The 26,970-nt window shown below is 45.8% G+C and overlaps 1 protein-coding gene across 1 annotated transcript in view; it reads right to left on the reverse strand.

Moving 5' to 3' along the window:
• LOC106594162 (structural maintenance of chromosomes protein 2) overlaps positions 1-26,970 on the reverse strand; it is a gene marked incomplete at its 3' end in the record, with an annotated part of 53,190 nt that overhangs the window by 25,385 nt on the left and 835 nt on the right. The window contains 12 exon segments of the mRNA XM_045712478.1: positions 2,022-2,139; positions 22,335-22,494; positions 22,738-22,971; positions 23,120-23,269; positions 23,610-23,741; positions 24,380-24,481; positions 24,886-24,930; positions 25,382-25,443; positions 25,446-25,491; positions 25,860-25,898; positions 26,025-26,147; positions 26,735-26,884. Of these exon segments, the coding sequence (XP_045568434.1) occupies positions 2,022-2,139; positions 22,335-22,494; positions 22,738-22,971; positions 23,120-23,269; positions 23,610-23,741; positions 24,380-24,481; positions 24,886-24,930; positions 25,382-25,443; positions 25,446-25,491; positions 25,860-25,898; positions 26,025-26,147; positions 26,735-26,884 (1,361 nt within the window).

Below are 26,970 nucleotides of genomic sequence, written 5' to 3' on the forward strand. Positions count from 1 at the left end.
TCTGCTACGGTCCCAGCCACGCTCTGGGTCACTATGAGGGAGACAGACTGTTATCAGGTTAGCTAGGAGTCCCTTTACTCTGCTACGGTCCCAGCCACGCTCTGGGTCACTATGAGGGAGACAGACTGTTATCAGGTTAGCTAGGAGTCCCTTTACTCTGCTACGGTCCCAGCCACGCTCTGGGTCACTATGAGGGAGACAGACTGTTATCAGGTTAGCTAGGAGTCCCTTTACTCTGCTACGGTCCCAGCCACGCTCTGGGTCACTATGAGGGAGACAGACTGTTATCAGGTTAGCTAGGAGTCCCTTTACTCTGCTACGGTCCCAGCCACGCTCTGGGTCACTATGAGGGAGACAGACTGTTATCAGGTTAGCTAGGAGTCCCTTTACTCTGCTACGGTCCCAGCCACGCTCTGGGTCACTATGAGGGAGACAGACTGTTATCAGGTTAGCTAGGAGTCCCTTTACTCTGCTACGGTCCCAGCCACGCTCTGGGTCACTATGAGGAGACAGACTGTTATCAGGTTAGCTAGGAGTCCCTTTACTCTGCTACGGTCCCAGCCACGCTCTGGGTCACTATGAGGGAGACAGACTTATCAGGTTAGCTAGGAGTCCCTTTACTCTGCTACGGTCCCAGCCACGCTCTGGGTCACTATGAGGGAGACAGACTGTTATCAGGTTAGCTAGGAGTCCCTTTACTCTGCTACGGTCCCAGCCACGCTCTGAAAGAGAGATATTAAATCTTGTTTTTCCCTACTAGCACTGATGTTGCTGATAGCTACTTTATTGAAAATAAAAATATACTATGACTGAGATGTGGTTCTCCCACCTGGCTATCTGAGGATGCATACAGTCTCTCTGGATAAGAGAGTCTGCTAAATGACTCCCTACTGTAAGTCTCTCTGGATAAGAGAGTCTGCTAAATGACTCCCCTACTGTAAGTCTCTCTGGATAAGAGAGTCTGCTAAATGACTCCCCTACTGTAAGTCTCTCTGGATAAGAGAGTCTGCTAAATGACTCTCTACTGTAAGTCTCTCTGGATAAGAGAGTCTGCTAAATGACTCCCCTACTGTAAGTCTCTCTGGATAAGAGAGTCTGCTAAATGACTCCCTACTGTAAGTCTCTCTGGATAAGAGAGTCTGCTAAATGACTCCCTACTGTAAGTCTGTCTGGATAAGAGAGTCTGCTAAATGACTCCCTACTGTAAGTCTGTCTGGATAAGAGAGTCTGCTAAATGACTCCCTACTGTAAGTCTGTCTGGATGAGAGAGTCTGCTAAATGACTCCCTACTGTAAGTCTCTCTGGATAAGAGTCTGCTAAATGACTCCCTACTGTAAGTCTCTCTGGATAAGAGAGTCTGCTAAATGACTCACTACTGTAAGTCTCCTGGATAAGAGAGTCTGCTAAATGACTCACTACTGTAAGTCTCCTGGATAAGAGAGTCTGCTAAATGACTCCCTACTGTAAGTCTGTCTGGATAAGAGAGTCTGCTAAATGACTCCCTACTGTAAGTCTGTCTGGATAAGAGAGTCTGCTAAATGACTCCCTACTGTAAGTCTCTCTGGATAAGTCTGCTAAATGACTCCCTACTGTAAGTCTGTCTGGATAAGAGAGTCTGCTAAATGACTCCCTACTGTAAGTCTCTCTGGATAAGAGAGTCTGCTAAATGACTCCCTACTGTAAGTCTCTCTGGATGAGAGAGTCTGCTAAATGACTCCCTACTGTAAGTCTCTCTGGATAAGAGAGTCTGCTAAATGACTCCCTACTGTAAGTCTCTCTGGATAAGAGAGTCTGCTAAATGACTCCCTACTGTAAGTCTCTCTGGATAAGAGAGTCTGCTAAATGACTCCCTACTGTAAGTCTCCTGGATAAGCGAGTCTGCTAAATGACTCCCTACTGTAAGTCTCTCTGGATAAGAGAGTCTGCTAAATGACTCCCTACTGTAAGTCTCTCTGGATAAGAGAGTCTGCTAAATGACTCCCTACTGTAAGTCTCTCTGGGTGACCCCACACACGGCGTACCTGTAGTCGAAGCGTAGGTTAGGGAAGCGGGACATCAGACTCTCGTAGGTATTTCTGAGGGTGGTGACCTCACGGTTCAGCTGTCTCTTCCTGTCCAGAAGACCCTCCTCCTTCCCATCTGATAAACAACACATCAGACGTCAACACCAGGATCAACATTTTACCCCTAATTATTGTAGTGAAAGCATCCAGCAGGTTCTACTCCTAAATATTGTCCCTCTCTCCTCTACCTTGGTACTGTAGTTTCTCTCTCTCTCCTCTACCTTGGTACTGTAGTTTCTCTCTCTCTCTCCTCTACCTTGGTACTGTAGTTTCTCTCTCTCTCTCCTCTACCTTGGTACTGTAGTTTCTCTCTCTCTCTCTCCTCTACCTTGGTACTGTAGTTTCTCTCTCTCCTCTACCTTGGTACTGTAGTTTCTCTCTCTCTCCTCTACCTTGGTACTGTAGTTTCTCTCTCTCTCTCCTCTACCTTGGTACTGTAGTTTCTCTCTCTCTCTCCTCTACCTTGGTACTGTAGTTTCTCTCTCTCTCTCCTCTACCTTGGTACTGTAGTTTCTCTCTCTCTCTCCTCTACCTTGGTACTGTAGTTCTCTCTCTCTCTCCTCTACCTTGGTACTGTAGTTTCTCTCTCTCTCTCCTCTACCTTGGTACTGTAGTTTCTCTCTCTCTCTCCTCTACCTTGGTACTGTAGTTTCTCTCTCTCTCCTCTACCTTGGTACTGTAGTTTCTCTCTCTCTCTCCTCTACCTTGGTACTGTAGTTTCTCTCTCTCTCTCCTCTACCTTGGTACTGTAGTTTTCTCTCTCTCTCCTCTACCTTGGTACTGTAGTTTCTCTCTCTCCTCTACCTTGGTACTGTAGTTTCTCTCTCTCTCCTCTACCTTGGTACTGTAGTTTCTCTCTCTCTCTCCTCTACCTTGGTACTGTAGTTTCTCTCTCTCTCTCCTCTACCTTGGTACTGTAGTTTCTCTCTCTCTCTCCTCTACCTTGGTACTGTAGTTTCTCTCTCTCTCTCCTCTACCTTGGTACTGTAGTTTCTCTCTCTCTCTCTCCTCTACCTTGGTACTGTAGTTTCTCTCTCTCTCTCCTCTACCTTGGTACTGTAGTTTCTCTCTCTCTCTCCTCTACCTTGGTACTGTAGTTTCTCTCTCTCTCTCCTCTACCTTGGTACTGTAGTTTCTCTCTCTCTCTCCTCTACCTTGGTACTGTAGTTTCTCTCTCTCCTCTACCTTGGTACTGTAGTTTCTCTCTCTCTCTCTCCTCTACCTTGGTACTGTAGTTTCTCTCTCTCTCCTCTACCTTGGTACTGTAGTTTCTCTCTCTCTCCTCTACCTTGGTACTGTAGTTTTCTCTCTCTCTCTCCTCTACCTTGGTACTGTAGTTTCTCTCTCTCTCTCCTCTACCTTGGTACTGTAGTTTCTCTCTCTCTCCTCTACCTTGGTACTGTAGTTTCTCTCTCTCTCTCCTCTACCTTGGTACTGTAGTTTCTCTCTCTCTCTCCTCTACCTTGGTACTGTAGTTTCTCTCTCTCTCTCCTCTACCTTGGTACTGTAGTTTCTCTCTCTCTCTCCTCTACCTTGGTACTGTAGTTTCTCTCTCTCTCTCTCTACCTTGGTACTGTAGTTTCTCTCTCTCTCCTCTACCTTGGTACTGTAGTTTCTCTCTCTCTCTCCTCTACCTCGGTACTGTAGTTTCTCTCTCTCTCTCTCCTCTACCTTGGTACTGTAGTTTCTCTCTCTCTCTCTCCTCTACCTTGGTACTGTAGTTTCTCTCTCTCTCTCCTCTACCTTGGTACTGTAGTTTCTCTCTCTCTCTCCTCTACCTTGGTACTGTAGTTTCTCTCTCTCTCCTCTACCTTGGTACTGTAGTTTCTCTCTCTCTCTCCTCTACCTTGGTACTGTAGTTTCTCTCTCTCTCCTCTACCTTGGTACTGTAGTTTCTCTCTCTCTCTCCTCTACCTTGGTACTGTAGTTTCTCTCTCTCTCCTCTACCTTGGTACTGTAGTTTCTCTCTCTCTCTCCTCTACCTTGGTACTGTAGTTTCTCTCTCTCTCTCCTCTACCTTGGTACTGTAGTTTCTCTCTCTCTCTCCTCTACCTTGGTACTGTAGTTTCTCTCTCTCTCTCCTCTACCTTGGTACTGTAGTTTCTCTCTCTCTCTCCTCTACCTTGGTACTGTAGTTTCTCTCTCTCTCTCCTCTACCTTGGTACTGTAGTTTCTCTCTCTCTCTCCTCTACCTTGGTACTGTAGTTTCTCTCTCTCTCTCCTCTACCTTGGTACTGTAGTTTCTCTCTCTCTCTCCTCTACCTTGGTACTGTAGTTTCTCTCTCTCTCCTCTACCTTGGTACTGTAGTTTCTCTCTCTCTCTCCTCTACCTTGGTACTGTAGTTTTCTCTCTCTCTCCTCTACCTTGGTACTGTAGTTTCTCTCTCTCTCTCCTCTACCTTGGTACTGTAGTTTCTCTCTCTCTCTCCTCTACCTTGGTACTGTAGTTTCTCTCTCTCTCTCCTCTACCTTGGTACTGTAGTTTCTCTCTCTCTCTCCTCTACCTTGGTACTGTAGTTTCTCTCTCTCTCTCCTCTACCTTGGTACTGTAGTTTCTCTCTCTCTCTCCTCTACCTTGGTACTGTAGTTTCTCTCTCTCTCTCCTCTACCTTGGTACTGTAGTTTCTCTCTCTCTCTCCTCTACCTTGGTACTGTAGTTTCTCTCTCTCTCTCCTCTACCTTGGTACTGTAGTTTCTCTCTCTCTCTCCTCTACCTTGGTACTGTAGTTTCTCTCTCTCTCCTCTACCTTGGTACTGTAGTTTCTCTCTCTCTCTCCTCTACCTTGGTACTGTAGTTTCTCTCTCTCTCTCCTCTACCTTGGTACTGTAGTTTCTCTCTCTCTCCTCTACCTTGGTACTGTAGTTTCTCTCTCTCTCTCCTCTACCTTGGTACTGTAGTTTCTCTCTCTCTCTCCTCTACCTTGGTACTGTAGTTTTCTCTCTCTCTCTCCTCTACCTTGGTACTGTAGTTTCTCTCTCTCTCTCCTCTACCTTGGTACTGTAGTTTCTCTCTCTCTCTCCTCTACCTTGGTACTGTAGTTTCTCTCTCTCTCTCCTCTACCTTGGTACTGTAGTTTCTCTCTCTCTCTCCTCTACCTTGGTACTGTAGTTTTCTCTCTCTCTCTCCTCTACCTTGGTACTGTAGTTTCTCTCTCTCTCTCCTCTACCTTGGTACTGTAGTTTCTCTCTCTCTCTCCTCTACCTTGGTACTGTAGTTTCTCTCTCTCTCCTCTACCTTGGTACTGTAGTTTCTCTCTCTCTCTCCTCTACCTTGGTACTGTAGTTTCTCTCTCTCTCTCCTCTACCTTGGTACTGTAGTTTCTCTCTCTCTCTCCTCTACCTTGGTACTGTAGTTTCTCTCTCTCTCTCCTCTACCTTGGTACTGTAGTTTCTCTCTCTCTCCTCTACCTTGGTACTGTAGTTTCTCTCTCTCTCTCCTCTACCTTGGTACTGTAGTTTCTCTCTCTCTCTCCTCTACCTTGGTACTGTAGTTTCTCTCTCTCTCTCCTCTACCTTGGTACTGTAGTTTCTCTCTCTCTCCTCTACCTTGGTACTGTAGTTTCTCTCTCTCTCTCCTCTACCTTGGTACTGTAGTTTCTCTCTCTCTCTCCTCTACCTTGGTACTGTAGTTTCTCTCTCTCTCTCCTCTACCTTGGTACTGTAGTTTCTCTCTCTCTCTCCTCTACCTTGGTACTGTAGTTTCTCTCTCTCTCTCCTCTACCTTGGTACTGTAGTTTCTCTCTCTCTCTCCTCTACCTTGGTACTGTAGTTTCTCTCTCTCTCTCCTCTACCTTGGTACTGTAGTTTCTCTCTCTCTCTCCTCTACCTTGGTACTGTAGTTTCTCTCTCTCTCTCCTCTACCTTGGTACTGTAGTTTCTCTCTCTCTCTCCTCTACCTTGGTACTGTAGTTTCTCTCTCTCTCTCCTCTACCTTGGTACTGTAGTTTCTCTCTCTCTCCTCTACCTTGGTACTGTAGTTTCTCTCTCTCTCTCCTCTACCTTGGTACTGTAGTTTCTCTCTCTCTCTCCTCTACCTTGGTACTGTAGTTTCTCTCTCTCTCTCCTCTACCTTGGTACTGTAGTTTCTCTCTCTCTCTCCTCTACCTTGGTACTGTAGTTTCTCTCTCTCTCTCCTCTACCTTGGTACTGTAGTTTCTCTCTCTCTCTCCTCTACCTTGGTACTGTAGTTTCTCTCTCTCTCTCCTCTACCTTGGTACTGTAGTTTCTCTCTCTCTCTCCTCTACCTTGGTACTGTAGTTTTCTCTCTCTCTCCTCTACCTTGGTACTGTAGTTTCTCTCTCTCTCTCCTCTACCTTGGTACTGTAGTTTCTCTCTCTCTCTCTCTACCTTGGTACTGTAGTTTCTCTCTCTCTCTCCTCTACCTTGGTACTGTAGTTTCTCTCTCTCTCCTCTACCTTGGTACTGTAGTTTCTCTCTCTCTCTCCTCTACCTTGGTACTGTAGTTTCTCTCTCTCTCTCCTCTACCTTGGTACTGTAGTTTCTCTCTCTCTCTCCTCTACCTTGGTACTGTAGTTTCTCTCTCTCTCTCCTCTACCTTGGTACTGTAGTTTCTCTCTCTCTCTCCTCTACCTTGGTACTGTAGTTCTCTCTCTCTCTCTCCTCTACCTTGGTACTGTAGTTTCTCTCTCTCTCTCCTCTACCTTGGTACTGTAGTTTCTCTCTCTCTCTCCTCTACCTTGGTACTGTAGTTTCTCTCTCTCTCTCCTCTACCTTGGTACTGTAGTTTTCTCTCTCTCTCCTCTACCTTGGTACTGTAGTTTCTCTCTCTCTCTCCTCTACCTTGGTACTGTAGTTTCTCTCTCTCTCTCCTCTACCTTGGTACTGTAGTTTCTCTCTCTCTCCTCTACCTTGGTACTGTAGTTTCTCTCTCTCTCTCCTCTACCTTGGTACTGTAGTTTCTCTCTCTCTCTCCTCTACCTTGGTACTGTAGTTTTCTCTCTCTCTCCTCTACCTTGGTACTGTAGTTTCTCTCTCTCTCTCCTCTACCTTGGTACTGTAGTTTCTCTCTCTCTCTCCTCTACCTTGGTACTGTAGTTTCTCTCTCTCTCTCCTCTACCTTGGTACTGTAGTTTCTCTCTCTCTCCTCTACCTTGGTACTGTAGTTTCTCTCTCTCTCTCCTCTACCTTGGTACTGTAGTTTCTCTCTCTCTCTCCTCTACCTTGGTACTGTAGTTTCTCTCTCTCTCTCCTCTACCTTGGTACTGTAGTTCTCTCTCTCTCTCTCCTCTACCTTGGTACTGTAGTTTCTCTCTCTCTCTCCTCTACCTTGGTACTGTAGTTTCTCTCTCTCTCTCCTCTACCTTGGTACTGTAGTTTCTCTCTCTCTCTCCTCTACCTTGGTACTGTAGTTTCTCTCTCTCTCTCCTCTACCTTGGTACTGTAGTTTCTCTCTCTCTCTCCTCTACCTTGGTACTGTAGTTTCTCTCTCTCTCTCCTCTACCTTGGTACTGTAGTTTCTCTCTCTCTCTCCTCTACCTTGGTACTGTAGTTTCTCTCTCTCTCTCCTCTACCTTGGTACTGTAGTTTCTCTCTCTCTCTCCTCTACCTTGGTACTGTAGTTTCTCTCTCTCTCTCCTCTACCTTGGTACTGTAGTTTCTCTCTCTCTCTCCTCTACCTTGGTACTGTAGTTTCTCTCTCTCTCTCCTCTACCTTGGTACTGTAGTTTCTCTCTCTCTCTCCTCTACCTTGGTACTGTAGTTTCTCTCTCTCTCCTCTACCTTGGTACTGTAGTTTCTCTCTCTCTCTCCTCTACCTTGGTACTGTAGTTTCTCTCTCTCTCTCTCTACCTTGGTACTGTAGTTTCTCTCTCTCTCTCCTCTACCTTGGTACTGTAGTTTCTCTCTCTCTCTCCTCTACCTTGGTACTGTAGTTTCTCTCTCTCTCTCCTCTACCTTGGTACTGTAGTTTCTCTCTCTCTCTCCTCTACCTTGGTACTGTAGTTCTCTCTCTCTCTCCTCTACCTTGGTACTGTAGTTTCTCTCTCTCTCTCCTCTACCTTGGTACTGTAGTTTCTCTCTCTCTCTCCTCTACCTTGGTACTGTAGTTTCTCTCTCTCTCTCCTCTACCTTGGTACTGTAGTTTCTCTCTCTCTCTCCTCTACCTTGGTACTGTAGTTTCTCTCTCTCTCTCCTCTACCTTGGTACTGTAGTTTCTCTCTCTCTCTCCTCTACCTTGGTACTGTAGTTTCTCTCTCTCTCTCCTCTACCTTGGTACTGTAGTTTCTCTCTCTCTCTCCTCTACCTTGGTACTGTAGTTTCTCTCTCTCTCTCCTCTACCTTGGTACTGTAGTTTCTCTCTCTCTCTCCTCTACCTTGGTACTGTAGTTTCTCTCTCTCTCTCCTCTACCTTGGTACTGTAGTTTCTCTCTCTCTCTCCTCTACCTTGGTACTGTAGTTTCTCTCTCTCTCTCCTCTACCTTGGTACTGTAGTTTCTCTCTCTCTCTCCTCTACCTTGGTACTGTAGTTTCTCTCTCTCTCTCCTCTACCTTGGTACTGTAGTTTCTCTCTCTCTCTCCTCTACCTTGGTACTGTAGTTTCTCTCTCTCTCTCCTCTACCTTGGTACTGTAGTTTCTCTCTCTCTCTCCTCTACCTTGGTACTGTAGTTTCTCTCTCTCTCTCCTCTACCTTGGTACTGTAGTTTCTCTCTCTCTCTCCTCTACCTTGGTACTGTAGTTTCTCTCTCTCTCTCCTCTACCTTGGTACTGTAGTTTCTCTCTCTCTCTCCTCTACCTTGGTACTGTAGTTTCTCTCTCTCTCCTCTACCTTGGTACTGTAGTTTCTCTCTCTCTCTCCTCTACCTTGGTACTGTAGTTTCTCTCTCTCTCCTCTACCTTGGTACTGTAGTTTCTCTCTCTCTCTCTACCTTGGTACTGTAGTTTCTCTCTCTCTCTCCTCTACCTTGGTACTGTAGTTTCTTCTCTCTCTCTCTCCTCTACCTTGGTACTGTAGTTTCTCTCTCTCTCCTCTACCTTGGTACTGTAGTTCTCTCTCTCTCTCCTCTACCTTGGTACTGTAGTTTCTCTCTCTCTCTCCTCTACCTTGGTACTGTAGTTTCTCTCTCTCTCTCCTCTACCTTGGTACTGTAGTTTCTCTCTCTCTCTCCTCTACCTTGGTACTGTAGTTTCTCTCTCTCTCTCCTCTACCTTGGTACTGTAGTTTCTCTCTCTCTCTCCTCTACCTTGGTACTGTAGTTTCTCTCTCTCTCTCCTCTACCTTGGTACTGTAGTTTCTCTCTCTCTCTCCTCTACCTTGGTACTGTAGTTTCTCTCTCTCTCTCCTCTACCTTGGTACTGTAGTTCTCTCTCTCTCTCCTCTACCTTGGTACTGTAGTTTCTCTCTCTCTCTCCTCTACCTTGGTACTGTAGTTTCTCTCTCTCTCTCCTCTACCTTGGTACTGTAGTTTCTCTCTCTCTCTCCTCTACCTTGGTACTGTAGTTTCTCTCTCTCTCTCCTCTACCTTGGTACTGTAGTTTCTCTCTCTCTCTCCTCTACCTTGGTACTGTAGTTTCTCTCTCTCTCTCCTCTACCTTGGTACTGTAGTTTCTCTCTCTCTCTCCTCTACCTTGGTACTGTAGTTTCTCTCTCTCTCTCCTCTACCTTGGTACTGTAGTTTCTCTCTCTCTCTCCTCTACCTTGGTACTGTAGTTTCTCTCTCTCTCCTCTACCTTGGTACTGTAGTTTCTCTCTCTCTCTCCTCTACCTTGGTACTGTAGTTTCTCTCTCTCTCTCCTCTACCTTGGTACTGTAGTTTCTCTCTCTCTCTCCTCTACCTTGGTACTGTAGTTTCTCTCTCTCTCTCCTCTACCTTGGTACTGTAGTTTCTCTCTCTCTCCTCTACCTTGGTACTGTAGTTTCTCTCTCTCTCTCCTCTACCTTGGTACTGTAGTTTCTCTCTCTCTCTCCTCTACCTTGGTACTGTAGTTTCTCTCTCTCTCTCCTCTACCTTGGTACTGTAGTTTCTCTCTCTCTCTCTCTACCTTGGTACTGTAGTTTCTCTCTCTCTCCTCTACCTTGGTACTGTAGTTTCTCTCTCTCTCTCCTCTACCTTGGTACTGTAGTTTCTCTCTCTCTCTCCTCTACCTTGGTACTGTAGTTTCTCTCTCTCTCCTCTACCTTGGTACTGTAGTTTCTCTCTCTCTCTCCTCTACCTTGGTACTGTAGTTTCTCTCTCTCTCTCCTCTACCTTGGTACTGTAGTTTCTCTCTCTCTCCTCTACCTTGGTACTGTAGTTTCTCTCTCTCTCCTCTACCTTGGTACTGTAGTTTCTCTCTCTCTCCTCTACCTTGGTACTGTAGTTTCTCTCTCTCTCTCTCCTCTACCTTGGTACTGTAGTTTCTCTCTCTCTCTCCTCTACCTTGGTACTGTAGTTTCTCTCTCTCTCTCCTCTACCTTGGTACTGTAGTTTCTCTCTCTCTCTCCTCTACCTTGGTACTGTAGTTTCTCTCTCTCTCTCCTCTACCTTGGTACTGTAGTTTCTCTCTCTCTCTCTCCTCTACCTTGGTACTGTAGTTTCTCTCTCTCTCTCTCTCTACCTTGGTACTGTAGTTTCTCTCTCTCTCCTCTACCTTGGTACTGTAGTTTCTCTCTCTCTCCTCTACCTTGGTACTGTAGTTTCTCTCTCTCTCTCTCCTCTACCTTGGTACTGTAGTTTCTCTCTCTCTCTCCTCTACCTTGGTACTGTAGTTCTCTCTCTCTCTCCTCTACCTTGGTACTGTAGTTTCTCTCTCTCTCCTCTACCTTGGTACTGTAGTTTCTCTCTCTCTCCTCTACCTTGGTACTGTAGTTTCTCTCTCTCTCTCCTCTACCTTGGTACTGTAGTTTCTCTCTCTCTCCTCTACCTTGGTACTGTGGTTTCTCTCTCTCTCCTCTACCTTGGTACTGTAGTTTCTCTCTCTCTCTCCTCTACCTTGGTACTGTAGTTTCTCTCTCTCTCTCCTCTACCTTGGTACTGTAGTTTCTCTCTCTCTCCTCTACCTTGGTACTGTAGTTTCTCTCTCTCTCCTCTACCTTGGTACTGTAGTTTCTCTCTCTCTCTCCTCTACCTTGGTACTGTAGTTTCTCTCTCTCTCTCCTCTACCTTGGTACTGTAGTTTTCTCTCTCTCTCTCCTCTACCTTGGTACTGTAGTTTCTCTCTCTCTCCTCTACCTTGGTACTGTAGTTTCTCTCTCTCTCCTCTACCTTGGTACTGTAGTTTTCTCTCTCTCCTCTACCTTGGTACTGTAGTTTCTCTCTCTCTCCTCTACCTTGGTACTGTAGTTTTCTCTCTCTCTCCTCTACCTTGGTACTGTAGTTTCTCTCTCTCTCTCCTCTACCTTGGTACTGTAGTTTCTCTCTCTCTCTCCTCTACCTTGGTACTGTAGTTTCTCTCTCTCTCCTCTACCTTGGTACTGTAGTTTTCTCTCTCTCTCCTCTACCTTGGTACTGTAGTTTTCTCTCTCTCTCCTCTACCTTGGTACTGTAGTTTCTCTCTCTCTCTCTACCTTGGTACTGTAGTTTCTCTCTCTCTCTCTCCTCTACCTTGGTACTGTAGTTTCTCTCTCTCTCTCCTCTACCTTGGTACTGTAGTTTCTCTCTCTCTCCTCTACCTTGGTACTGTAGTTTCTCTCTCTCTCTCCTCTACCTTGGTACTGTAGTTTTCTCTCTCTCTCCTCTACCTTGGTACTGTAGTTTCTCTCTCTCTCTCCTCTACCTTGGTACTGTAGTTTCTCTCTCTCTCTCCTCTACCTTGGTACTGTAGTTCTCTCTCTCTCTCCTCTACCTTGGTACTGTAGTTTCTCTCTCTCTCTCCTCTACCTTGGTACTGTAGTTTTCTCTCTCTCTCCTCTACCTTGGTACTGTAGTTTCTCTCTCTCTCTCTACCTTGGTACTGTAGTTTCTCTCTCTCTCTCCTCTACCTTGGTACTGTAGTTTCTCTCTCTCTCTCTCTCTACCTTGGTACTGTAGTTTCTCTCTCTCTCTCCTCTACCTTGGTACTGTAGTTTTCTCTCTCTCTCCTCTACCTTGGTACTGTAGTTTCTCTCTCTCTCCTCTACCTTGGTACTGTAGTTTCTCTCTCTCTCCTCTACCTTGGTACTGTAGTTTCTCTCTCTCTCTCCTCTACCTTGGTACTGTAGTTTCTCTCTCTCTCTCCTCTACCTTGGTACTGTAGTTTCTCTCTCTCTCCTCTACCTTGGTACTGTAGTTTCTCTCTCTCTCCTCTACCTTGGTACTGTAGTTTCTCTCTCTCTCCTCTACCTTGGTACTGTAGTTTCTCTCTCTCTCCTCTACCTTGGTACTGTAGTTTTCTCTCTCTCTCCTCTACCTTGGTACTGTAGTTTCTCTCTCTCTCTCCTCTACCTTGGTACTGTAGTTTCTCTCTCTCTCCTCTACCTTGGTACTGTAGTTTCTCTCTCTCTCCTCTACCTTGGTACTGTAGTTTCTCTCTCTCTCCTCTACCTTGGTACTGTAGTTTCTCTCTCTCTCTCCTCTACCTTGGTACTGTAGTTTCTCTCTCTCTCCTCTACCTTGGTACTGTAGTTTCTCTCTCTCTCCTCTACCTTGGTACTGTAGTTTCTCTCTCTCTCCTCTACCTTGGTACTGTAGTTTCTCTCTCTCTCTCCTCTACCTTGGTACTGTAGTTTCTCTCTCTCTCTCCTCTACCTTGGTACTGTAGTTTCTCTCTCTCTCCTCTACCTTGGTACTGTAGTTTCTCTCTCTCTCTCCTCTACCTTGGTACTGTAGTTTTCTCTCTCTCTCCTCTACCTTGGTACTGTAGTTTCTCTCTCTCTCCTCTACCTTGGTACTGTAGTTTCTCTCTCTCTCTCCTCTACCTTGGTACTGTAGTTTCTCTCTCTCTCTCCTCTACCTTGGTACTGTAGTTTCTCTCTCTCTCTCCTCTACCTTGGTACTGTAGTTTCTCTCTCTCTCTCCTCTACCTTGGTACTGTAGTTTCTTCTCTCTCTCCTCTACCTTGGTACTGTAGTTTCTCTCTCTCTCTCCTCTACCTTGGTACTGTAGTTTTTCTCTCTCTCCTCTACCTTGGTACTGTAGTTTCTCTCTCTCTCTCCTCTACCTTGGTACTGTAGTTTCTCTCTCTCTCCTCTACCTTGGTACTGTAGTTTCTCTCTCTCTCCTCTACCTTGGTACTGTAGTTTCTCTCTCTCTCTCCTCTACCTTGGTACTGTAGTTTCTCTCTCTCTCTCCTCTACCTTGGTACTGTAGTTTCTCTCTCTCTCCTCTACCTTGGTACTGTAGTTTCTCTCTCTCTCTCCTCTACCTTGGTACTGTAGTTTCTCTCTCTCTCTCCTCTACCTTGGTACTGTAGTTTCTCTCTCTCTCTCCTCTACCTTGGTACTGTAGTTTCTCTCTCTCTCTCCTCTACCTTGGTACTGTAGTTTCTCTCTCTCTCTCCTCTACCTTGGTACTGTAGTTTCTCTCTCTCTCTCCTCTACCTTGGTACTGTAGTTTCTCTCTCTCTCCTCTACCTTGGTACTGTAGTTTCTCTCTCTCTCTCTCCTCTACCTTGGTACTGTGGTTTCTCTCTCTCTCCTCTACCTTGGTACTGTAGTTTCTCTCTCTCTCTCCTCTACCTTGGTACTGTAGTTTCTCTCTCTCTCCTCTACCTTGGTACTGTAGTTTCTCTCTCTCTCTCCTCTACCTTGGTACTGTAGTTTCTCTCTCTCTCCTCTACCTTGGTACTGTAGTTTTCTCTCTCTCTCCTCTACCTTGGTACTGTAGTTTCTCTCTCTCTCTCCTCTACCTTGGTACTGTAGTTTCTCTCTCTCTCTCCTCTACCTTGGTACTGTAGTTTTCTCTCTCTCTCCTCTACCTTGGTACTGTAGTTTCTCTCTCTCTCTCCTCTACCTTGGTACTGTAGTTTCTCTCTCTCTCTCCTCTACCTTGGTACTGTAGTTTCTCTCTCTCTCTCTCCTCTACCTTGGTACTGTAGTTTCTCTCTCTCTCTCCTCTACCTTGGTACTGTAGTTTCTCTCTCTCTCTCCTCTACCTTGGTACTGTAGTTTCTCTCTCTCTCTCCTCTACCTTGGTACTGTAGTTTCTCTCTCTCTCTCCTCTACCTTGGTACTGTAGTTTCTCTCTCTCTCCTCTACCTTGGTGCTGTAGTTTTCTCTCTCTCCTCTACCTTGGTACTGTAGTTTCTCTCTCTCTCTCCTCTACCTTGGTACTGTAGTTTCTCTCTCTCTCTCCTCTACCTTGGTACTGTAGTTTCTCTCTCTCTCTCCTCTACCTTGGTACTGTAGTTTCTCTCTCTCTCTCCTCTACCTTGGTACTGTAGTTTCTCTCTCTCTCTCCTCTACCTTGGTACTGTAGTTTCTCTCTCTCTCCTCTACCTTGGTACTGTAGTTTCTCTCTCTCTCTCCTCTACCTTGGTACTGTAGTTTCTCTCTCTCTCTCCTCTACCTTGGTACTGTAGTTTCTCTCTCTCTCTCCTCTACCTTGGTACTGTAGTTTTCTCTCTCTCTCTCCTCTACCTTGGTACTGTAGTTTCTCTCTCTCTCCTCTACCTTGGTACTGTAGTTTCTCTCTCTCTCTCCTCTACCTTGGTACTGTAGTTTTCTCTCTCTCTCCTCTACCTTGGTACTGTAGTTTCTCTCTCTCTCTCCTCTACCTTGGTACTGTAGTTTCTCTCTCTCTCTCCTCTACCTTGGTACTGTAGTTTCTCTCTCTCTCTCCTCTACCTTGGTACTGTAGTTTCTCTCTCTCTCCTCTACCTTGGTACTGTAGTTTCTCTCTCTCTCTCCTCTACCTTGGTACTGTAGTTTTCTCTCTCTCCTCTACCTTGGTACTGTAGTTTCTCTCTCTCTCTCCTCTACCTTGGTACTGTAGTTTCTCTCTCTCTCCTCTACCTTGGTACTGTAGTTTTCTCTCTCTCTCCTCTACCTTGGTACTGTAGTTTCTCTCTCTCTCTCCTCTACCTTGGTACTGTAGTTTCTCTCTCTCTCCTCTACCTTGGTACTGTAGTTTCTCTCTCTCTCCTCTACCTTGGTACTGTAGTTTCTCTCTCTCTCCTCTACCTTGGTACTGTAGTTTTCTCTCTCTCCTCTACCTTGGTACTGTAGTTTCTCTCTCTCTCTCCTCTACCTTGGTACTGTAGTTTCTCTCTCTCTCTCCTCTACCTTGGTACTGTAGTTTCTCTCTCTCTCTCCTCTACCTTGGTACTGTAGTTTTCTCTCTCTCTCCTCTACCTTGGTACTGTAGTTTCTCTCTCTCTCTCCTCTACCTTGGTACTGTAGTTTCTCTCTCTCTCTCCTCTACCTTGGTACTGTAGTTTCTCTCTCTCTCTCTCCTCTACCTTGGTACTGTAGTTTCTCTCTCTCTCTCCTCTACCTTGGTACTGTAGTTTTCTCTCTCTCCTCTACCTTGGTACTGTAGTTTCTCTCTCTCTCTCCTCTACCTTGGTACTGTAGTTTCTCTCTCTCTCCTCTACCTTGGTACTGTAGTTTCTCTCTCTCTCTCCTCTACCTTGGTACTGTAGTTTTCTCTCTCTCTCCTCTACCTTGGTACTGTAGTTTCTCTCTCTCTCCTCTACCTTGGTACTGTAGTTTTCTCTCTCTCTCCTCTACCTTGGTACTGTAGTTTCTCTCTCTCTCTCCTCTACCTTGGTACTGTGGTTTCTCTCTCTCTCTCCTCTACCTTGGTACTGTAGTTTCTCTCTCTCTCTCCTCTACCTTGGTACTGTAGTTTCTCTCTCTCTCTCCTCTACCTTGGTACTGTAGTTTCTCTCTCTCTCTCCTCTACCTTGGTACTGTAGTTTCTCTCTCTCTCCTCTACCTTGGTACTGTAGTTTCTCTCTCTCTCTCCTCTACCTTGGTACTGTAGTTTCTCTCTCTCTCTCCTCTACCTTGGTACTGTAGTTTCTCTCTCTCTCTCCTCTACCTTGGTACTGTAGTTTTCTCTCTCTCCTCTACCTTGGTACTGTAGTTTCTCTCTCTCTCTCCTCTACCTTGGTACTGTAGTTTCTCTCTCTCTCCTCTACCTTGGTACTGTAGTTTCTCTCTCTCTCCTCTACCTTGGTACTGTAGTTTCTCTCTCTCTCTCCTCTACCTTGGTACTGTAGTTTTCTCTCTCTCTCCTCTACCTTGGTACTGTAGTTTCTCTCTCTCTCCTCTACCTTGGTACTGTAGTTTCTCTCTCTCTCTCCTCTACCTTGGTACTGTAGTTTCTCTCTCTCTCTCCTCTACCTTGGTACTGTAGTTTCTCTCTCTCTCTCCTCTACCTTGGTACTGTAGTTTCTCTCTCTCTCTCCTCTACCTTGGTACTGTGGTTTCTCTCTCTCTCCTCTACCTTGGTACTGTAGTTTCTCTCTCTCTCTCCTCTACCTTGGTACTGTAGTTTCTCTCTCTCTCTCCTCTACCTTGGTACTGTAGTTTTCTCTCTCTCTCCTCTACCTTGGTACTGTGGTTTTCTCTCTCTCCTCTACCTTGGTACTGTAGTTTCTCTCTCTCTCCTCTACCTTGGTACTGTAGTTTCTCTCTCTCTCTCCTCTACCTTGGTACTGTAGTTTCTCTCTCTCCTCTACCTTGGTACTGTAGTTTCTCTCTCTCCTCTACCTTGGTACTGTAGTTTCTCTCTCTCTCTCCTCTACCTTGGTACTGTAGTTTCTCTCTCTCTCTCCTCTACCTTGGTACTGTAGTTTCTCTCTCTCTCCTCTACCTTGGTTCTGTTGTTTCTCTCTCTCCTCTACCTTGGTACTGTAGTTTCTCTCTCTCTCCTCTACCTTGGTACTGTAGTTTCTCTCTCTCTCCTCTACCTTGGTACTGTGGTTTCTCTCTCTCTCTCTCCTCTACCTTGGTACTGTAGTTTCTCTCTCTCTCTCCTCTACCTTGGTACTGTAGTTTCTCTCTCTCTCTCCTCTACCTTGGTACTGTAGTTTCTCTCTCTCTCTCCTCTACCTTGGTACTGTAGTTTCTCTCTCTCTCTCCTCTACCTTGGTACTGTAGTTTCTCTCTCTCTCCTCTACCTTGGTACTGTAGTTTTCTCTCTCTCCTCTACCTTGGTACTGTAGTTTCTCTCTCTCTCTCCTCTACCTTGGTACTGTAGTTTCCTCTCTCTCTCTCCTCTACCTTGGTACTGTAGTTTCTCTCTCTCTCTCCTCTACCTTGGTACTGTAGTTTTCTCTCTCTCTCCTCTACCTTGGTACTGTAGTTTCTCTCTCTCTCCTCTACCTTGGTACTGTAGTTTCTCTCTCTCTCTCCTCTACCTTGGTACTGTAGTTTTCTCTCTCTCTCCTCTACCTTGGTACTGTAGTTTTCTCTCTCTCCTCTACCTTGGTACTGTAGTTTCTCCTCTCTCTCCTCTACCTTGGTACTGTAGTTTCTCTCTCTCTCCTCTACCTTGGTACTGTAGTTTCTCTCTCTCTCTCCTCTACCTTGGTACTGTAGTTTCTCTCTCTCTCTCCTCTACCTTGGTACTGTAGTTTCTCTCTCTCTCCTCTACCTTGGTACTGTAGTTTCTCTCTCTCTCTCCTCTACCTTGGTACTGTAGTTTCTCTCTCTCTCTCCTCTACCTTGGTACTGTAGTTTCTCTCTCTCTCTCCTCTACCTTGGTACTGTAGTTTCTCTCTCTCTCTCCCTCTACCTTGGTACTGTAGTTTTCTCTCTCTCCTCTACCTTGGTACTGTAGTTTCTCTCTCTCTCTCCTCTACCTTGGTACTGTAGTTTCTCTCTCTCTCTCCTCTACCTTGGTACTGTAGTTTCTCTCTCTCTCTCCTCTACCTTGGTACTGTAGTTTCTCTCTCTCTTCTCTACCTTGGTACTGTAGTTTCTTCTCTCTCTCCTCTACCTTGGTACTGTAGTTTCTCTCTCTCTCCTCTACCTTGGTACTGTAGTTTCTCTCTCTCTCTCCTCTACCTTGGTACTGTAGTTTTCTCTCTCTCTCCTCTACCTTGGTACTGTAGTTTTCTCTCTCTCTCCTCTACCTTGGTACTGTAGTTTCTCTCTCTCTCTCCTCTACCTTGGTACTGTAGTTTCTCTCTCTCTCTCCTCTACCTTGGTACTGTAGTTTCTCTCTCTCTCCCTCTACCTTGGTACTGTAGTTTCTCTCTCTCTCCTCTACCTTGGTACTGTAGTTTCTCTCTCTCTCTCCTCTACCTTGGTACTGTAGTTTCTCTCTCTCTCTCCTCTACCTTGGTACTGTAGTTTCTCTCTCTCTCCTCTACCTTGGTACTGTAGTTTCTCTCTCTCTCTCCTCTACCTTGGTACTGTAGTTTCTCTCTCTCTCCTCTACCTTGGTACTGTAGTTTTCTCTCTCTCTCCTCTACCTTGGTACTGTAGTTTCTCTCTCTCTCTCCTCTACCTTGGTACTGTAGTTTCTCTCTCTCTCTCCTCTACCTTGGTACTGTAGTTTCTCTCTCTCTCTCCTCTACCTTGGTACTGTAGTTTCTCTCTCTCTCTCCTCTGCCTTGGTACTGTAGTTTCTCTCTCTCTCTCCTCTACCTTGGTACTGTAGTTTCTCTCTCTCTCTCCTCTACCTTGGTACTGTAGTTTCTTCTCTCTCTCCTCTACCTTGGTACTGTAGTTTCTCTCTCTCTCCTCTACCTTGGTACTGTAGTTTCTCTCTCTCCTCTACCTTGGTACTGTAGTTTCTCTCTCTCCTCTACCTTGGTACTGTAGTTTCTCTCTCTCTCCTCTACCTTGGTACTGTAGTTTCTCTCTCTCTCCTCTACCTTGGTACTGTAGTTTCTCTCTCTCTCCTCTACCTTGGTACTGTAGTTTCTCTCTCTCTCCTCTACCTTGGTACTGTAGTTTCTCTCTCTCCTCTACCTTGGTACTGTAGTTTCTCTCTCTCTCCTCTACCTTGGTACTGTAGTTTCTCTCTCTCTCTCCTCTACCTTGGTACTGTAGTTTCTCTCTCTCTCCTCTACCTTGGTACTGTAGTTTCTCTCTCTCTCTCCTCTACCTTGGTACTGTAGTTTCTCTCTCTCTCTCCTCTACCTTGGTACTGTAGTTTCTCTCTCTCTCTCTCTACCTTGGTACTGTAGTTTCTCTCTCTCTCCTCTACCTTGGTACTGTAGTTTCTCTCTCTCTCCTCTACCTTGGTACTGTAGTTTCTCTCTCTCTCTCCTCTACCTTGGTACTGTAGTTTTCTCTCTCTCTCTCCTCTACCTTGGTACTGTAGTTTTCTCTCTCTCCTCTACCTTGGTACTGTAGTTTCTCTCTCTCTCCTCTACCTTGGTACTGTAGTTTCTCTCTCTCTCCTCTACCTTGGTACTGTAGTTTCTCTCTCTCTCCTCTACCTTGGTACTGTAGTTTCTCTCTCTCTCCTCTACCTTGGTACTGTAGTTTCTCTCTCTCTCCTCTACCTTGGTACTGTAGTTTCTCTCTCTCTCCTCTACCTTGGTACTGTAGTTTCTCTCTCTCTCCTCTACCTTGGTACTGTAGTTTCTCTCTCTCCTCTACCTTGGTACTGTAGTTTCTCTCTCTCTCCTCTACCTTGGTACTGTAGTTTCTCTCTCTCTCTCCTCTACCTTGGTACTGTAGTTTCTCTCTCTCTCTCCTCTACCTTGGTACTGTAGTTTTCTCTCTCTCTCCTCTACCTTGGTACTGTAGTTTCTCTCTCTCCTCTACCTTGGTACTGTAGTTTCTCTCTCTCTCCTCTACCTTGGTACTGTAGTTTCTCTCTCTCTCTCCTCTACCTTGGTACTGTAGTTTCTCTCTCTCTCTCCTCTACCTTGGTACTGTAGTTTCTCTCTCTCTCTCCTCTACCTTGGTACTGTAGTTTCTCTCTCTCTCCTCTACCTTGGTACTGTAGTTTCTCTCTCTCTCCTCTACCTTGGTACTGTAGTTTCTCTCTCTCCTCTACCTTGGTACTGTAGTTTCTCTCTCTCTCCCCTACCTTGGTACTGTAGTTTCTCTCTCTCTCCTCTACCTTGGTACTGTAGTTTCTCTCTCTCTCCTCTACCTTGGTACTGTAGTTTCTCTCTCTCTCCTCTACCTTGGTACTGTAGTTCTCTCTCTCTCTCCTCTACCTTGGTACTGTAGTTCTCTCTCTCTCCTCTACCTTGGTACTGTAGTTTCTCTCTCTCTCCTCTACCTTGGTACTGTAGTTTCTCTCTCTCTCTCCTCTACCTTGGTACTGTAGTTTCTCTCTCTCTCCTCTACCTTGGTACTGTAGTTTCTCTCTCTCTCTCCTCTACCTTGGTACTGTAGTTTCTCTCTCTCTCTCCTCTACCTTGGTACTGTAGTTTCTCTCTCTCCTCTACCTTGGTACTGTAGTTTCTCTCTCTCTCTCCCTACCTTGGTACTGTAGTTTCTCCTCTCTCCTCTACCTTGGTACTGTAGTTTTCTCTCTCTCTCTCCTCTACCTTGGTACTGTAGTTTCTCTCTCTCTCTCTCTACCTTGGTACTGTAGTTTCTCTCTCTCTCCTCTACCTTGGTACTGTAGTTTCTCTCTCTCTCCTCTACCTTGGTACTGTAGTTTCTCTCTCTCTCTCCTCTACCTTGGTACTGTAGTTTCTCTCTCTCTCTCTCCTCTACCTTGGTACTGTAGTTTCTCTCTCTCTCCTCTACCTTGGTACTGTAGTTTCTCTCTCTCTCCTCTACCTTGGTACTGTAGTTTCTCTCTCTCTCTCCTCTACCTTGGTACTGTAGTTTCTCTCTCTCTCCTCTACCTTGGTACTGTAGTTTCTCTCTCTCTCCTCTACCTTGGTACTGTAGTTTCTCTCTCTCTCTCCTCTACCTTGGTACTGTAGTTTCTCTCTCTCTCTCCTCTACCTTGGTACTGTAGTTTCTCTCTCTCTCTCCTCTACCTTGGTACTGTAGTTTCTCTCTCTCTCTCCTCTACCTTGGTACTGTAGTTTCTCTCTCTCTCTCCTCTACCTTGGTACTGTAGTTTCTCTCTCTCTCCTCTACCTTGGTACTGTAGTTTCTCTCTCTCTCCTCTACCTTGGTACTGTAGTTTCTCTCTCTCCTCTACCTTGGTACTGTAGTTTCTCTCTCTCTCTCCTCTACCTTGGTACTGTAGTTTCTCTCTCTCTCCTCTACCTTGGTACTGTAGTTTCTCTCTCTCTCTCCTACCTTGGTACTGTAGTTTCTCTCTCTCTCCTCTACCTTGGTACTGTAGTTTCTCTCTCTCTCTCTCCTCTACCTTGGTACTGTAGTTTCTCTCTCTCTCCTCTACCTTGGTACTGTAGTTTCTCTCTCTCTCCTCTACCTTGGTACTGTAGTTTCTCTCTCTCCTCTACCTTGGTACTGTAGTTTCTCCCTCTCTCTCCTCTACCTTGGTACTGTAGTTTCTCTCTCTCTCTCTCCTCTACCTTGGTACTGTAGTTTCTCTCTCTCTCCTCTACCTTGGTACTGTAGTTTCTCCTCTCTCTCTCCTCTACCTTGGTACTGTAGTTTCTCTCTCTCTCTCCTCTACCTTGGTACTGTAGTTTCTCTCTCTCTCCTCTACCTTGGTACTGTAGTTTCTCTCTCTCTCCTCTACCTTGGTACTGTAGTTTCTCTCTCTCTCTCCTCTACCTTGGTACTGTAGTTTCTCTCTCTCTCCTCTACCTTGGTACTGTAGTTTCTCTCTCTCTCCTCTACCTTGGTACTGTAGTTTCTCTCTCTCCTCTACCTTGGTACTGTAGTTTCTCTCTCTCTCCTCTACCTTGGTACTGTAGTTTCTCTCTCTCTCTCCTCTACCTTGGTACTGTAGTTTCTCTCTCTCTCCTCTACCTTGGTACTGTAGTTTCTCTCTCTCCTCTACCTTGGTACTGTAGTTTCTCTCTCTCTCCTCTACCTTGGTACTGTAGTTTCTCTCTCTCTCCTCTACCTTGGTACTGTAGTTTCTCTCTCTCTCTCCTCTACCTTGGTACTGTAGTTTCTCTCTCTCTCTCCTCTACCTTGGTACTGTAGTTTCTCTCTCTCCTCTACCTTGGTACTGTAGTTTCTCTCTCTCTCTCCTCTACCTTGGTACTGTAGTTTCTCTCTCTCCTCTACCTTGGTACTGTAGTTTCTCTCTCTCTCCTCTACCTTGGTACTGTAGTTTCTCTCTCTCTCTCTCTACCTTGGTACTGTAGTTTCTCTCTCTCCTCTACCTTGGTACTGTAGTTTCTCTCTCTCTCCTCTACCTTGGTACTGTAGTTTCTCTCTCTCTCTCCTCTACCTTGGTACTGTAGTTTCTCTCTCTCTCTCCTCTACCTTGGTACTGTAGTTTCTCTCTCTCTCTCCTCTACCTTGGTACTGTAGTTTCTCTCTCTCTCCTCTACCTTGGTACTGTAGTTTCTCTCTCTCCTCTACCTTGGTACTGTAGTTTCTCTCTCTCCTCTACCTTGGTACTGTAGTTTCTCCATATCAGCCTCTAGTTTCTCCTTGTTCTTCTTGACAGTGTTGAAGGCCTCCTGGTCTTTCTGGTAACCAGAGTCCATCTTCTTCACCTCCGCCTGCTTGGCCTTCAACTCCTGCTGGGCATGCTTCAGCTTCATCTGGGCCTGGGGAGAACAACCGACAGGAAGAGAATGAAGCCTTAGAGATACTCATCCAACGCAGCAGGAAGAACTCTGATTCACAACTCTTTTATTGAGGTCGTCATTCTCATTCAGTTTGCATTCTTTGAAGGTCGTAGGTCAGATAGAGGTCAGAGGTCATCGTCACCTGTTGGGCCTGTGTCAGCTTTACTCAAATCAATCAACAGTGCTGCATATATATTCCATTATGAACCAATCCATTCTCACCTGTTTGGCCTCGGTGTCAGCTTTACTCATGTCGTTCTTGCAGGTCATCATCTGTCCGGCGAGCGTGGCCTCTTCCCCGTCCTCATTGGTGGACAGCCCTGCGGACACAGCCTTGAAGTGACTCTGTGCTGCCTCTAGGGCGGCGCTGTCCTTCTGACCTTCCTCCTGTAGGGCAGACAGCTTCTTTGCTACCTTGGATACCTCTCCTTCCTTAACAACTAGCATCTTCTTATCCTGGGGGGAACACGGACAGAGACAGAGAGACAGTGGTTTTAGTTAGTCATATTTCAGGCTGTCTGCTCGTCTTCCTCTCTCTCACACACACACACACCACCGCTACACCCCCCCTCACACCCTCTCTCTTCATCCTCCCTCCTCTCACCTCCTCCATGCTCTTCACCAGTTCCTTCCTCTTCTTGGTCTCCTCTGTCAGGTTCTGTTTCTTCATGTCCACAGCACTCTGGGCTTTAGCATCGACCCTCTGGACCTCAGACAGAGTCTCCTCTAAACCCTTCAGCACTCCACCAACCTCCTGTAGGGCAGGAGAGACAGACAGGCGTCAGGACACCCCCCCAGACAGGCACCAGGACACCCCCAGACAGGCACCAGGACACCCGACAGAACATAGTCAAATATAATAACCTCCAAGCCAAATGTTTGAAATATAACTGTCCGTGACCAAAGGGCTCATTCAATGAGATTCAACAGCTGCAGATAGAAACGTGTTGCATAGATCTGCCACAATCATTCATTCACATTAGAGAAGTGGTGCCCATCCGTGTTCTATGTTATCTGCAACACGTGTTTTTTCTTCTCCAACGCTCCCAGAATGGATTAATAAAGTTGTATTGAATTGAATAGCATTTCATTACTTGGTCCCTCTTCTTCTGCAGTTCCTGTATCTGGGCGGAGAGTTCCTGGACCTTGTTTTCGTTTTCTGCCATGCTGGCCTGCAGCTGAGTGATGGAGTCCTGCATTACCTTCAGGTCCTCCGCTGACTTGACCTGAGATTTAAATCAACAACAGTTCCATTAAACTTCACCTGTGAACCCAAATCACAGTGAATTCAATCACATTCCATTCACTTTGTTATTCATCCCCAACGGACATTGCTGGGCTTACAAGACACCACAACACAACAACAAGACACCACAACACAACAACAAGACACCACAACACAACAACAAGACACCACAACATGACAAGACACCACAACATGACAAGACACCACAGCACAACAACAAGACACCACAACACAACAACAAGACACCACAACACGACAACAAGACACCACAACACAACAACAAGACACCACAACACAACAACAAGACACCACAACACAACAACAAGACACCACAACACAACAACAAGACACCACAACATGACAAGACACCACAACATGACAAGACACCACAGCACAACAACAAGACACCACAACACAACAACAAGACACCACAACACGACAACAAGACACCACAACACAACAACAAGACACCACAACACAACAACAAGACACCACAACACAACAACAAGACACCACAACACAACAACAAGACACCACAACATGACAAGACACCACAGCAGCTAAAACATGAGGTAATATTCCACACAGGACCTTCAGTGTGTGTGTGTGTGTGTGTACCTTGGTCTCCTCAGCGCAGACAAACAGCCAGGCCACGTACAGACGACTCAGGTGTTCTATCTCCCTCATCAACTTCTGGTACTCCAGGTATGAAGAACGCTCCTACAGGAGGACACAGGGACGGAGAGAGGACGGAGAGACGGACAGAGGACCGTGAAGGAAGACAGAAAGGATAAAGATGGTTAATGAAGGGGAGACATTTACATACGAGTCATTTAGCAGACGCTCTTATCCAGAACCACTTACTCTACTGAAATGCATACATTATTCATTTCTACTGGTCTCCCGTGGGAATCGAACCCACAACCCCTGGCATTACAAGTGCCATGCTCTACCAACTGAGTCACATGGGATGGACAGGAAGGAACGTGTATTAAAGATCCTTGGGGGTGATTATTCCAGGGTCACACATCAGGGGACAAGGATGTAAACATTGGCAAAACAGATAGAAAGGTCTTGTATTGGGCTGAAGTGATGATTTCATCTTAAAAAACGGGACTTCCTACCTCCTTCAGCTTCTCCATGGTAGGAGTGATCTCTTCATTAAGGATCTGAACACAACCAAACACAAATTAGTCAAATGCGACCAAAATCCAAGGCACCATTTTTGATAGTAGGAGCTACGTCCGTTTCCCCAATCCTGGGGATCCCTAGCACTAACACACTAGATTCAACTAAATGATGAAGAGTTTTTACATTTACATTTTAGTCATTTAGCAGACGCTCTTATCCAGAGCGACTTACAGTAGTGAATGCATACATTTCATTTCATGACATTTTTTTTTTTGTACTGGCCCCCTGTGGGAATCGAACCCACTACCCTGGCGTTGCAAACACCATGCTCTACCAACTGAGCCACAGGGTTGAACCTAGATTCAACTAAAGGCGTGATGAAGAATTGAACTTCGTTTTCTAGAGAGAAAAACAAACCGTGCACCCCTTTGGGTCCCCAGGACCAGGAAACACAGAGCTACGTTAACACAGGTAAAATGGCGGCCCCACCGTCTGTATTTCTTTGAGTTTGGCTTCCTTCTTCTCAATGGTTTTCTGGGCGCTGATCTTTTACACTCATACATCCTGGTTCCTGCTGCCTCCTCTATCATGGCTAGGATCTACAGAGGAGAGAGGAAGGTTAGAGTTACATCCTGGTTCCTGCTGCCTCCTCTATCATGGCTAGGATCTACAGAGGAGAGAGGAAGGTTAGAGTTACATCCTGGTTCCTGCTGCCTCCTCTATCATGGCTAGGATCTACAGAGGAGAGAGGAAGGTTAGAGTTACATCCTGGTTCCTGCTGCCTCCTCTATCATGGCTAGGATCTACAGAGGAGAGAGGAAGGTTAGAGAGGAGATGTAGAGAGGAGGGCAAAGGAGTGTTTGTGTGTCTGTCTTTCCACAGGAAGCGTGCGTGGAGTGTGTGTAGTACGGAAGCTTCAAGTAATTACAAGACTTCATGATTCTACAGTGTGTGTGTATAGACTTACCTCAGGCGGTTTCATGTTCAGAACCTTGGTGATTCTCCCCTGAAATATTGTAAAGAGAAGTATATAAATATATAAAAATAAAGATTCAAGTTATTTCTAGAACTTTTTGCTACAATGTGGGACTAATGAACACACCCCAGGTACTTGTGGTGTTTAAACACCTACCTGCATGATGAGGAAGTGGGGGTTGTTAACGTTGAGTCCCACAGAGCAGAACAGATCCTGTACCCTGGTGTTGTTGGCATTCACCCCGTTGATCAGGTACTTGTTCCTACCACCTATCACCACCTGGGATTGGAGAAGGACACAGAGAACTGAGAATCCACTCCATCATAGTAACATTTTTAAGAGAGTCCTCTACAGTTTGATTGACTAATAATAGTTACTCACCATCTGTGAGTAGAACAAGAGGATGAGGTAAAGTAATAAATAGTTTTATAGGAAAGGCATTAAGGTCAGTATGAATAGCTAATAACGCAGTAGTAAGCAGTCAACATCAGTGCAGTGATTGACGCATGAGACGTCATCACAGTGACCATCATGACTAGTTTGAGTGACTGGTAACAATACAGCTGAGAAATCACGTCATCACAGTGAAAATCATGACTAGTAACAATACAGCTGAGAAATCACGTCAGTGGACAGTTAGTGTAGTGATTATGGGAAGGAGAACCGTCCTAGTTGGGACTATTTTCAGACCTAACGCAGTAGCTACCAGCTATGCCATAAAGGTTCAATCAGAACACCTGACAGAAGTTGTAGTTAGCTAGTAGTATCCCTTAGTTTGGACCTGCTGGAGCAAGGCATACATGTTTTATTCATCAACATTACTCTTCCCACAAACTGGAATAGAGGCAAGAGGAGAACAACTTTACCTGTCTTGTGACCGTGATTTCGTCGTGGGTCTCGAACCCAAGCGGACTCTGGCTCTTGTTTGTGTTGTCAAATGTTATGGACACCGTGGCTTTGGTGATGCCGGCCTGACCGTTCTTGTACACCAAATCCTGGAGATTGGCCGCTCGCACCTGGGAGATAAGTTAAGATCAGATGGAAATAACGTTACAGCTCGCTAGTTTCTCTACTAACGTTACTGTAACCGCCGATGAACCTG

The sequence above is a fragment of the Salmo salar genome, unplaced genomic scaffold, assembly GCF_905237065.1.
Source record: "Salmo salar unplaced genomic scaffold, Ssal_v3.1, whole genome shotgun sequence".
Taxonomy (NCBI): domain Eukaryota; kingdom Metazoa; phylum Chordata; class Actinopteri; order Salmoniformes; family Salmonidae; genus Salmo; species Salmo salar.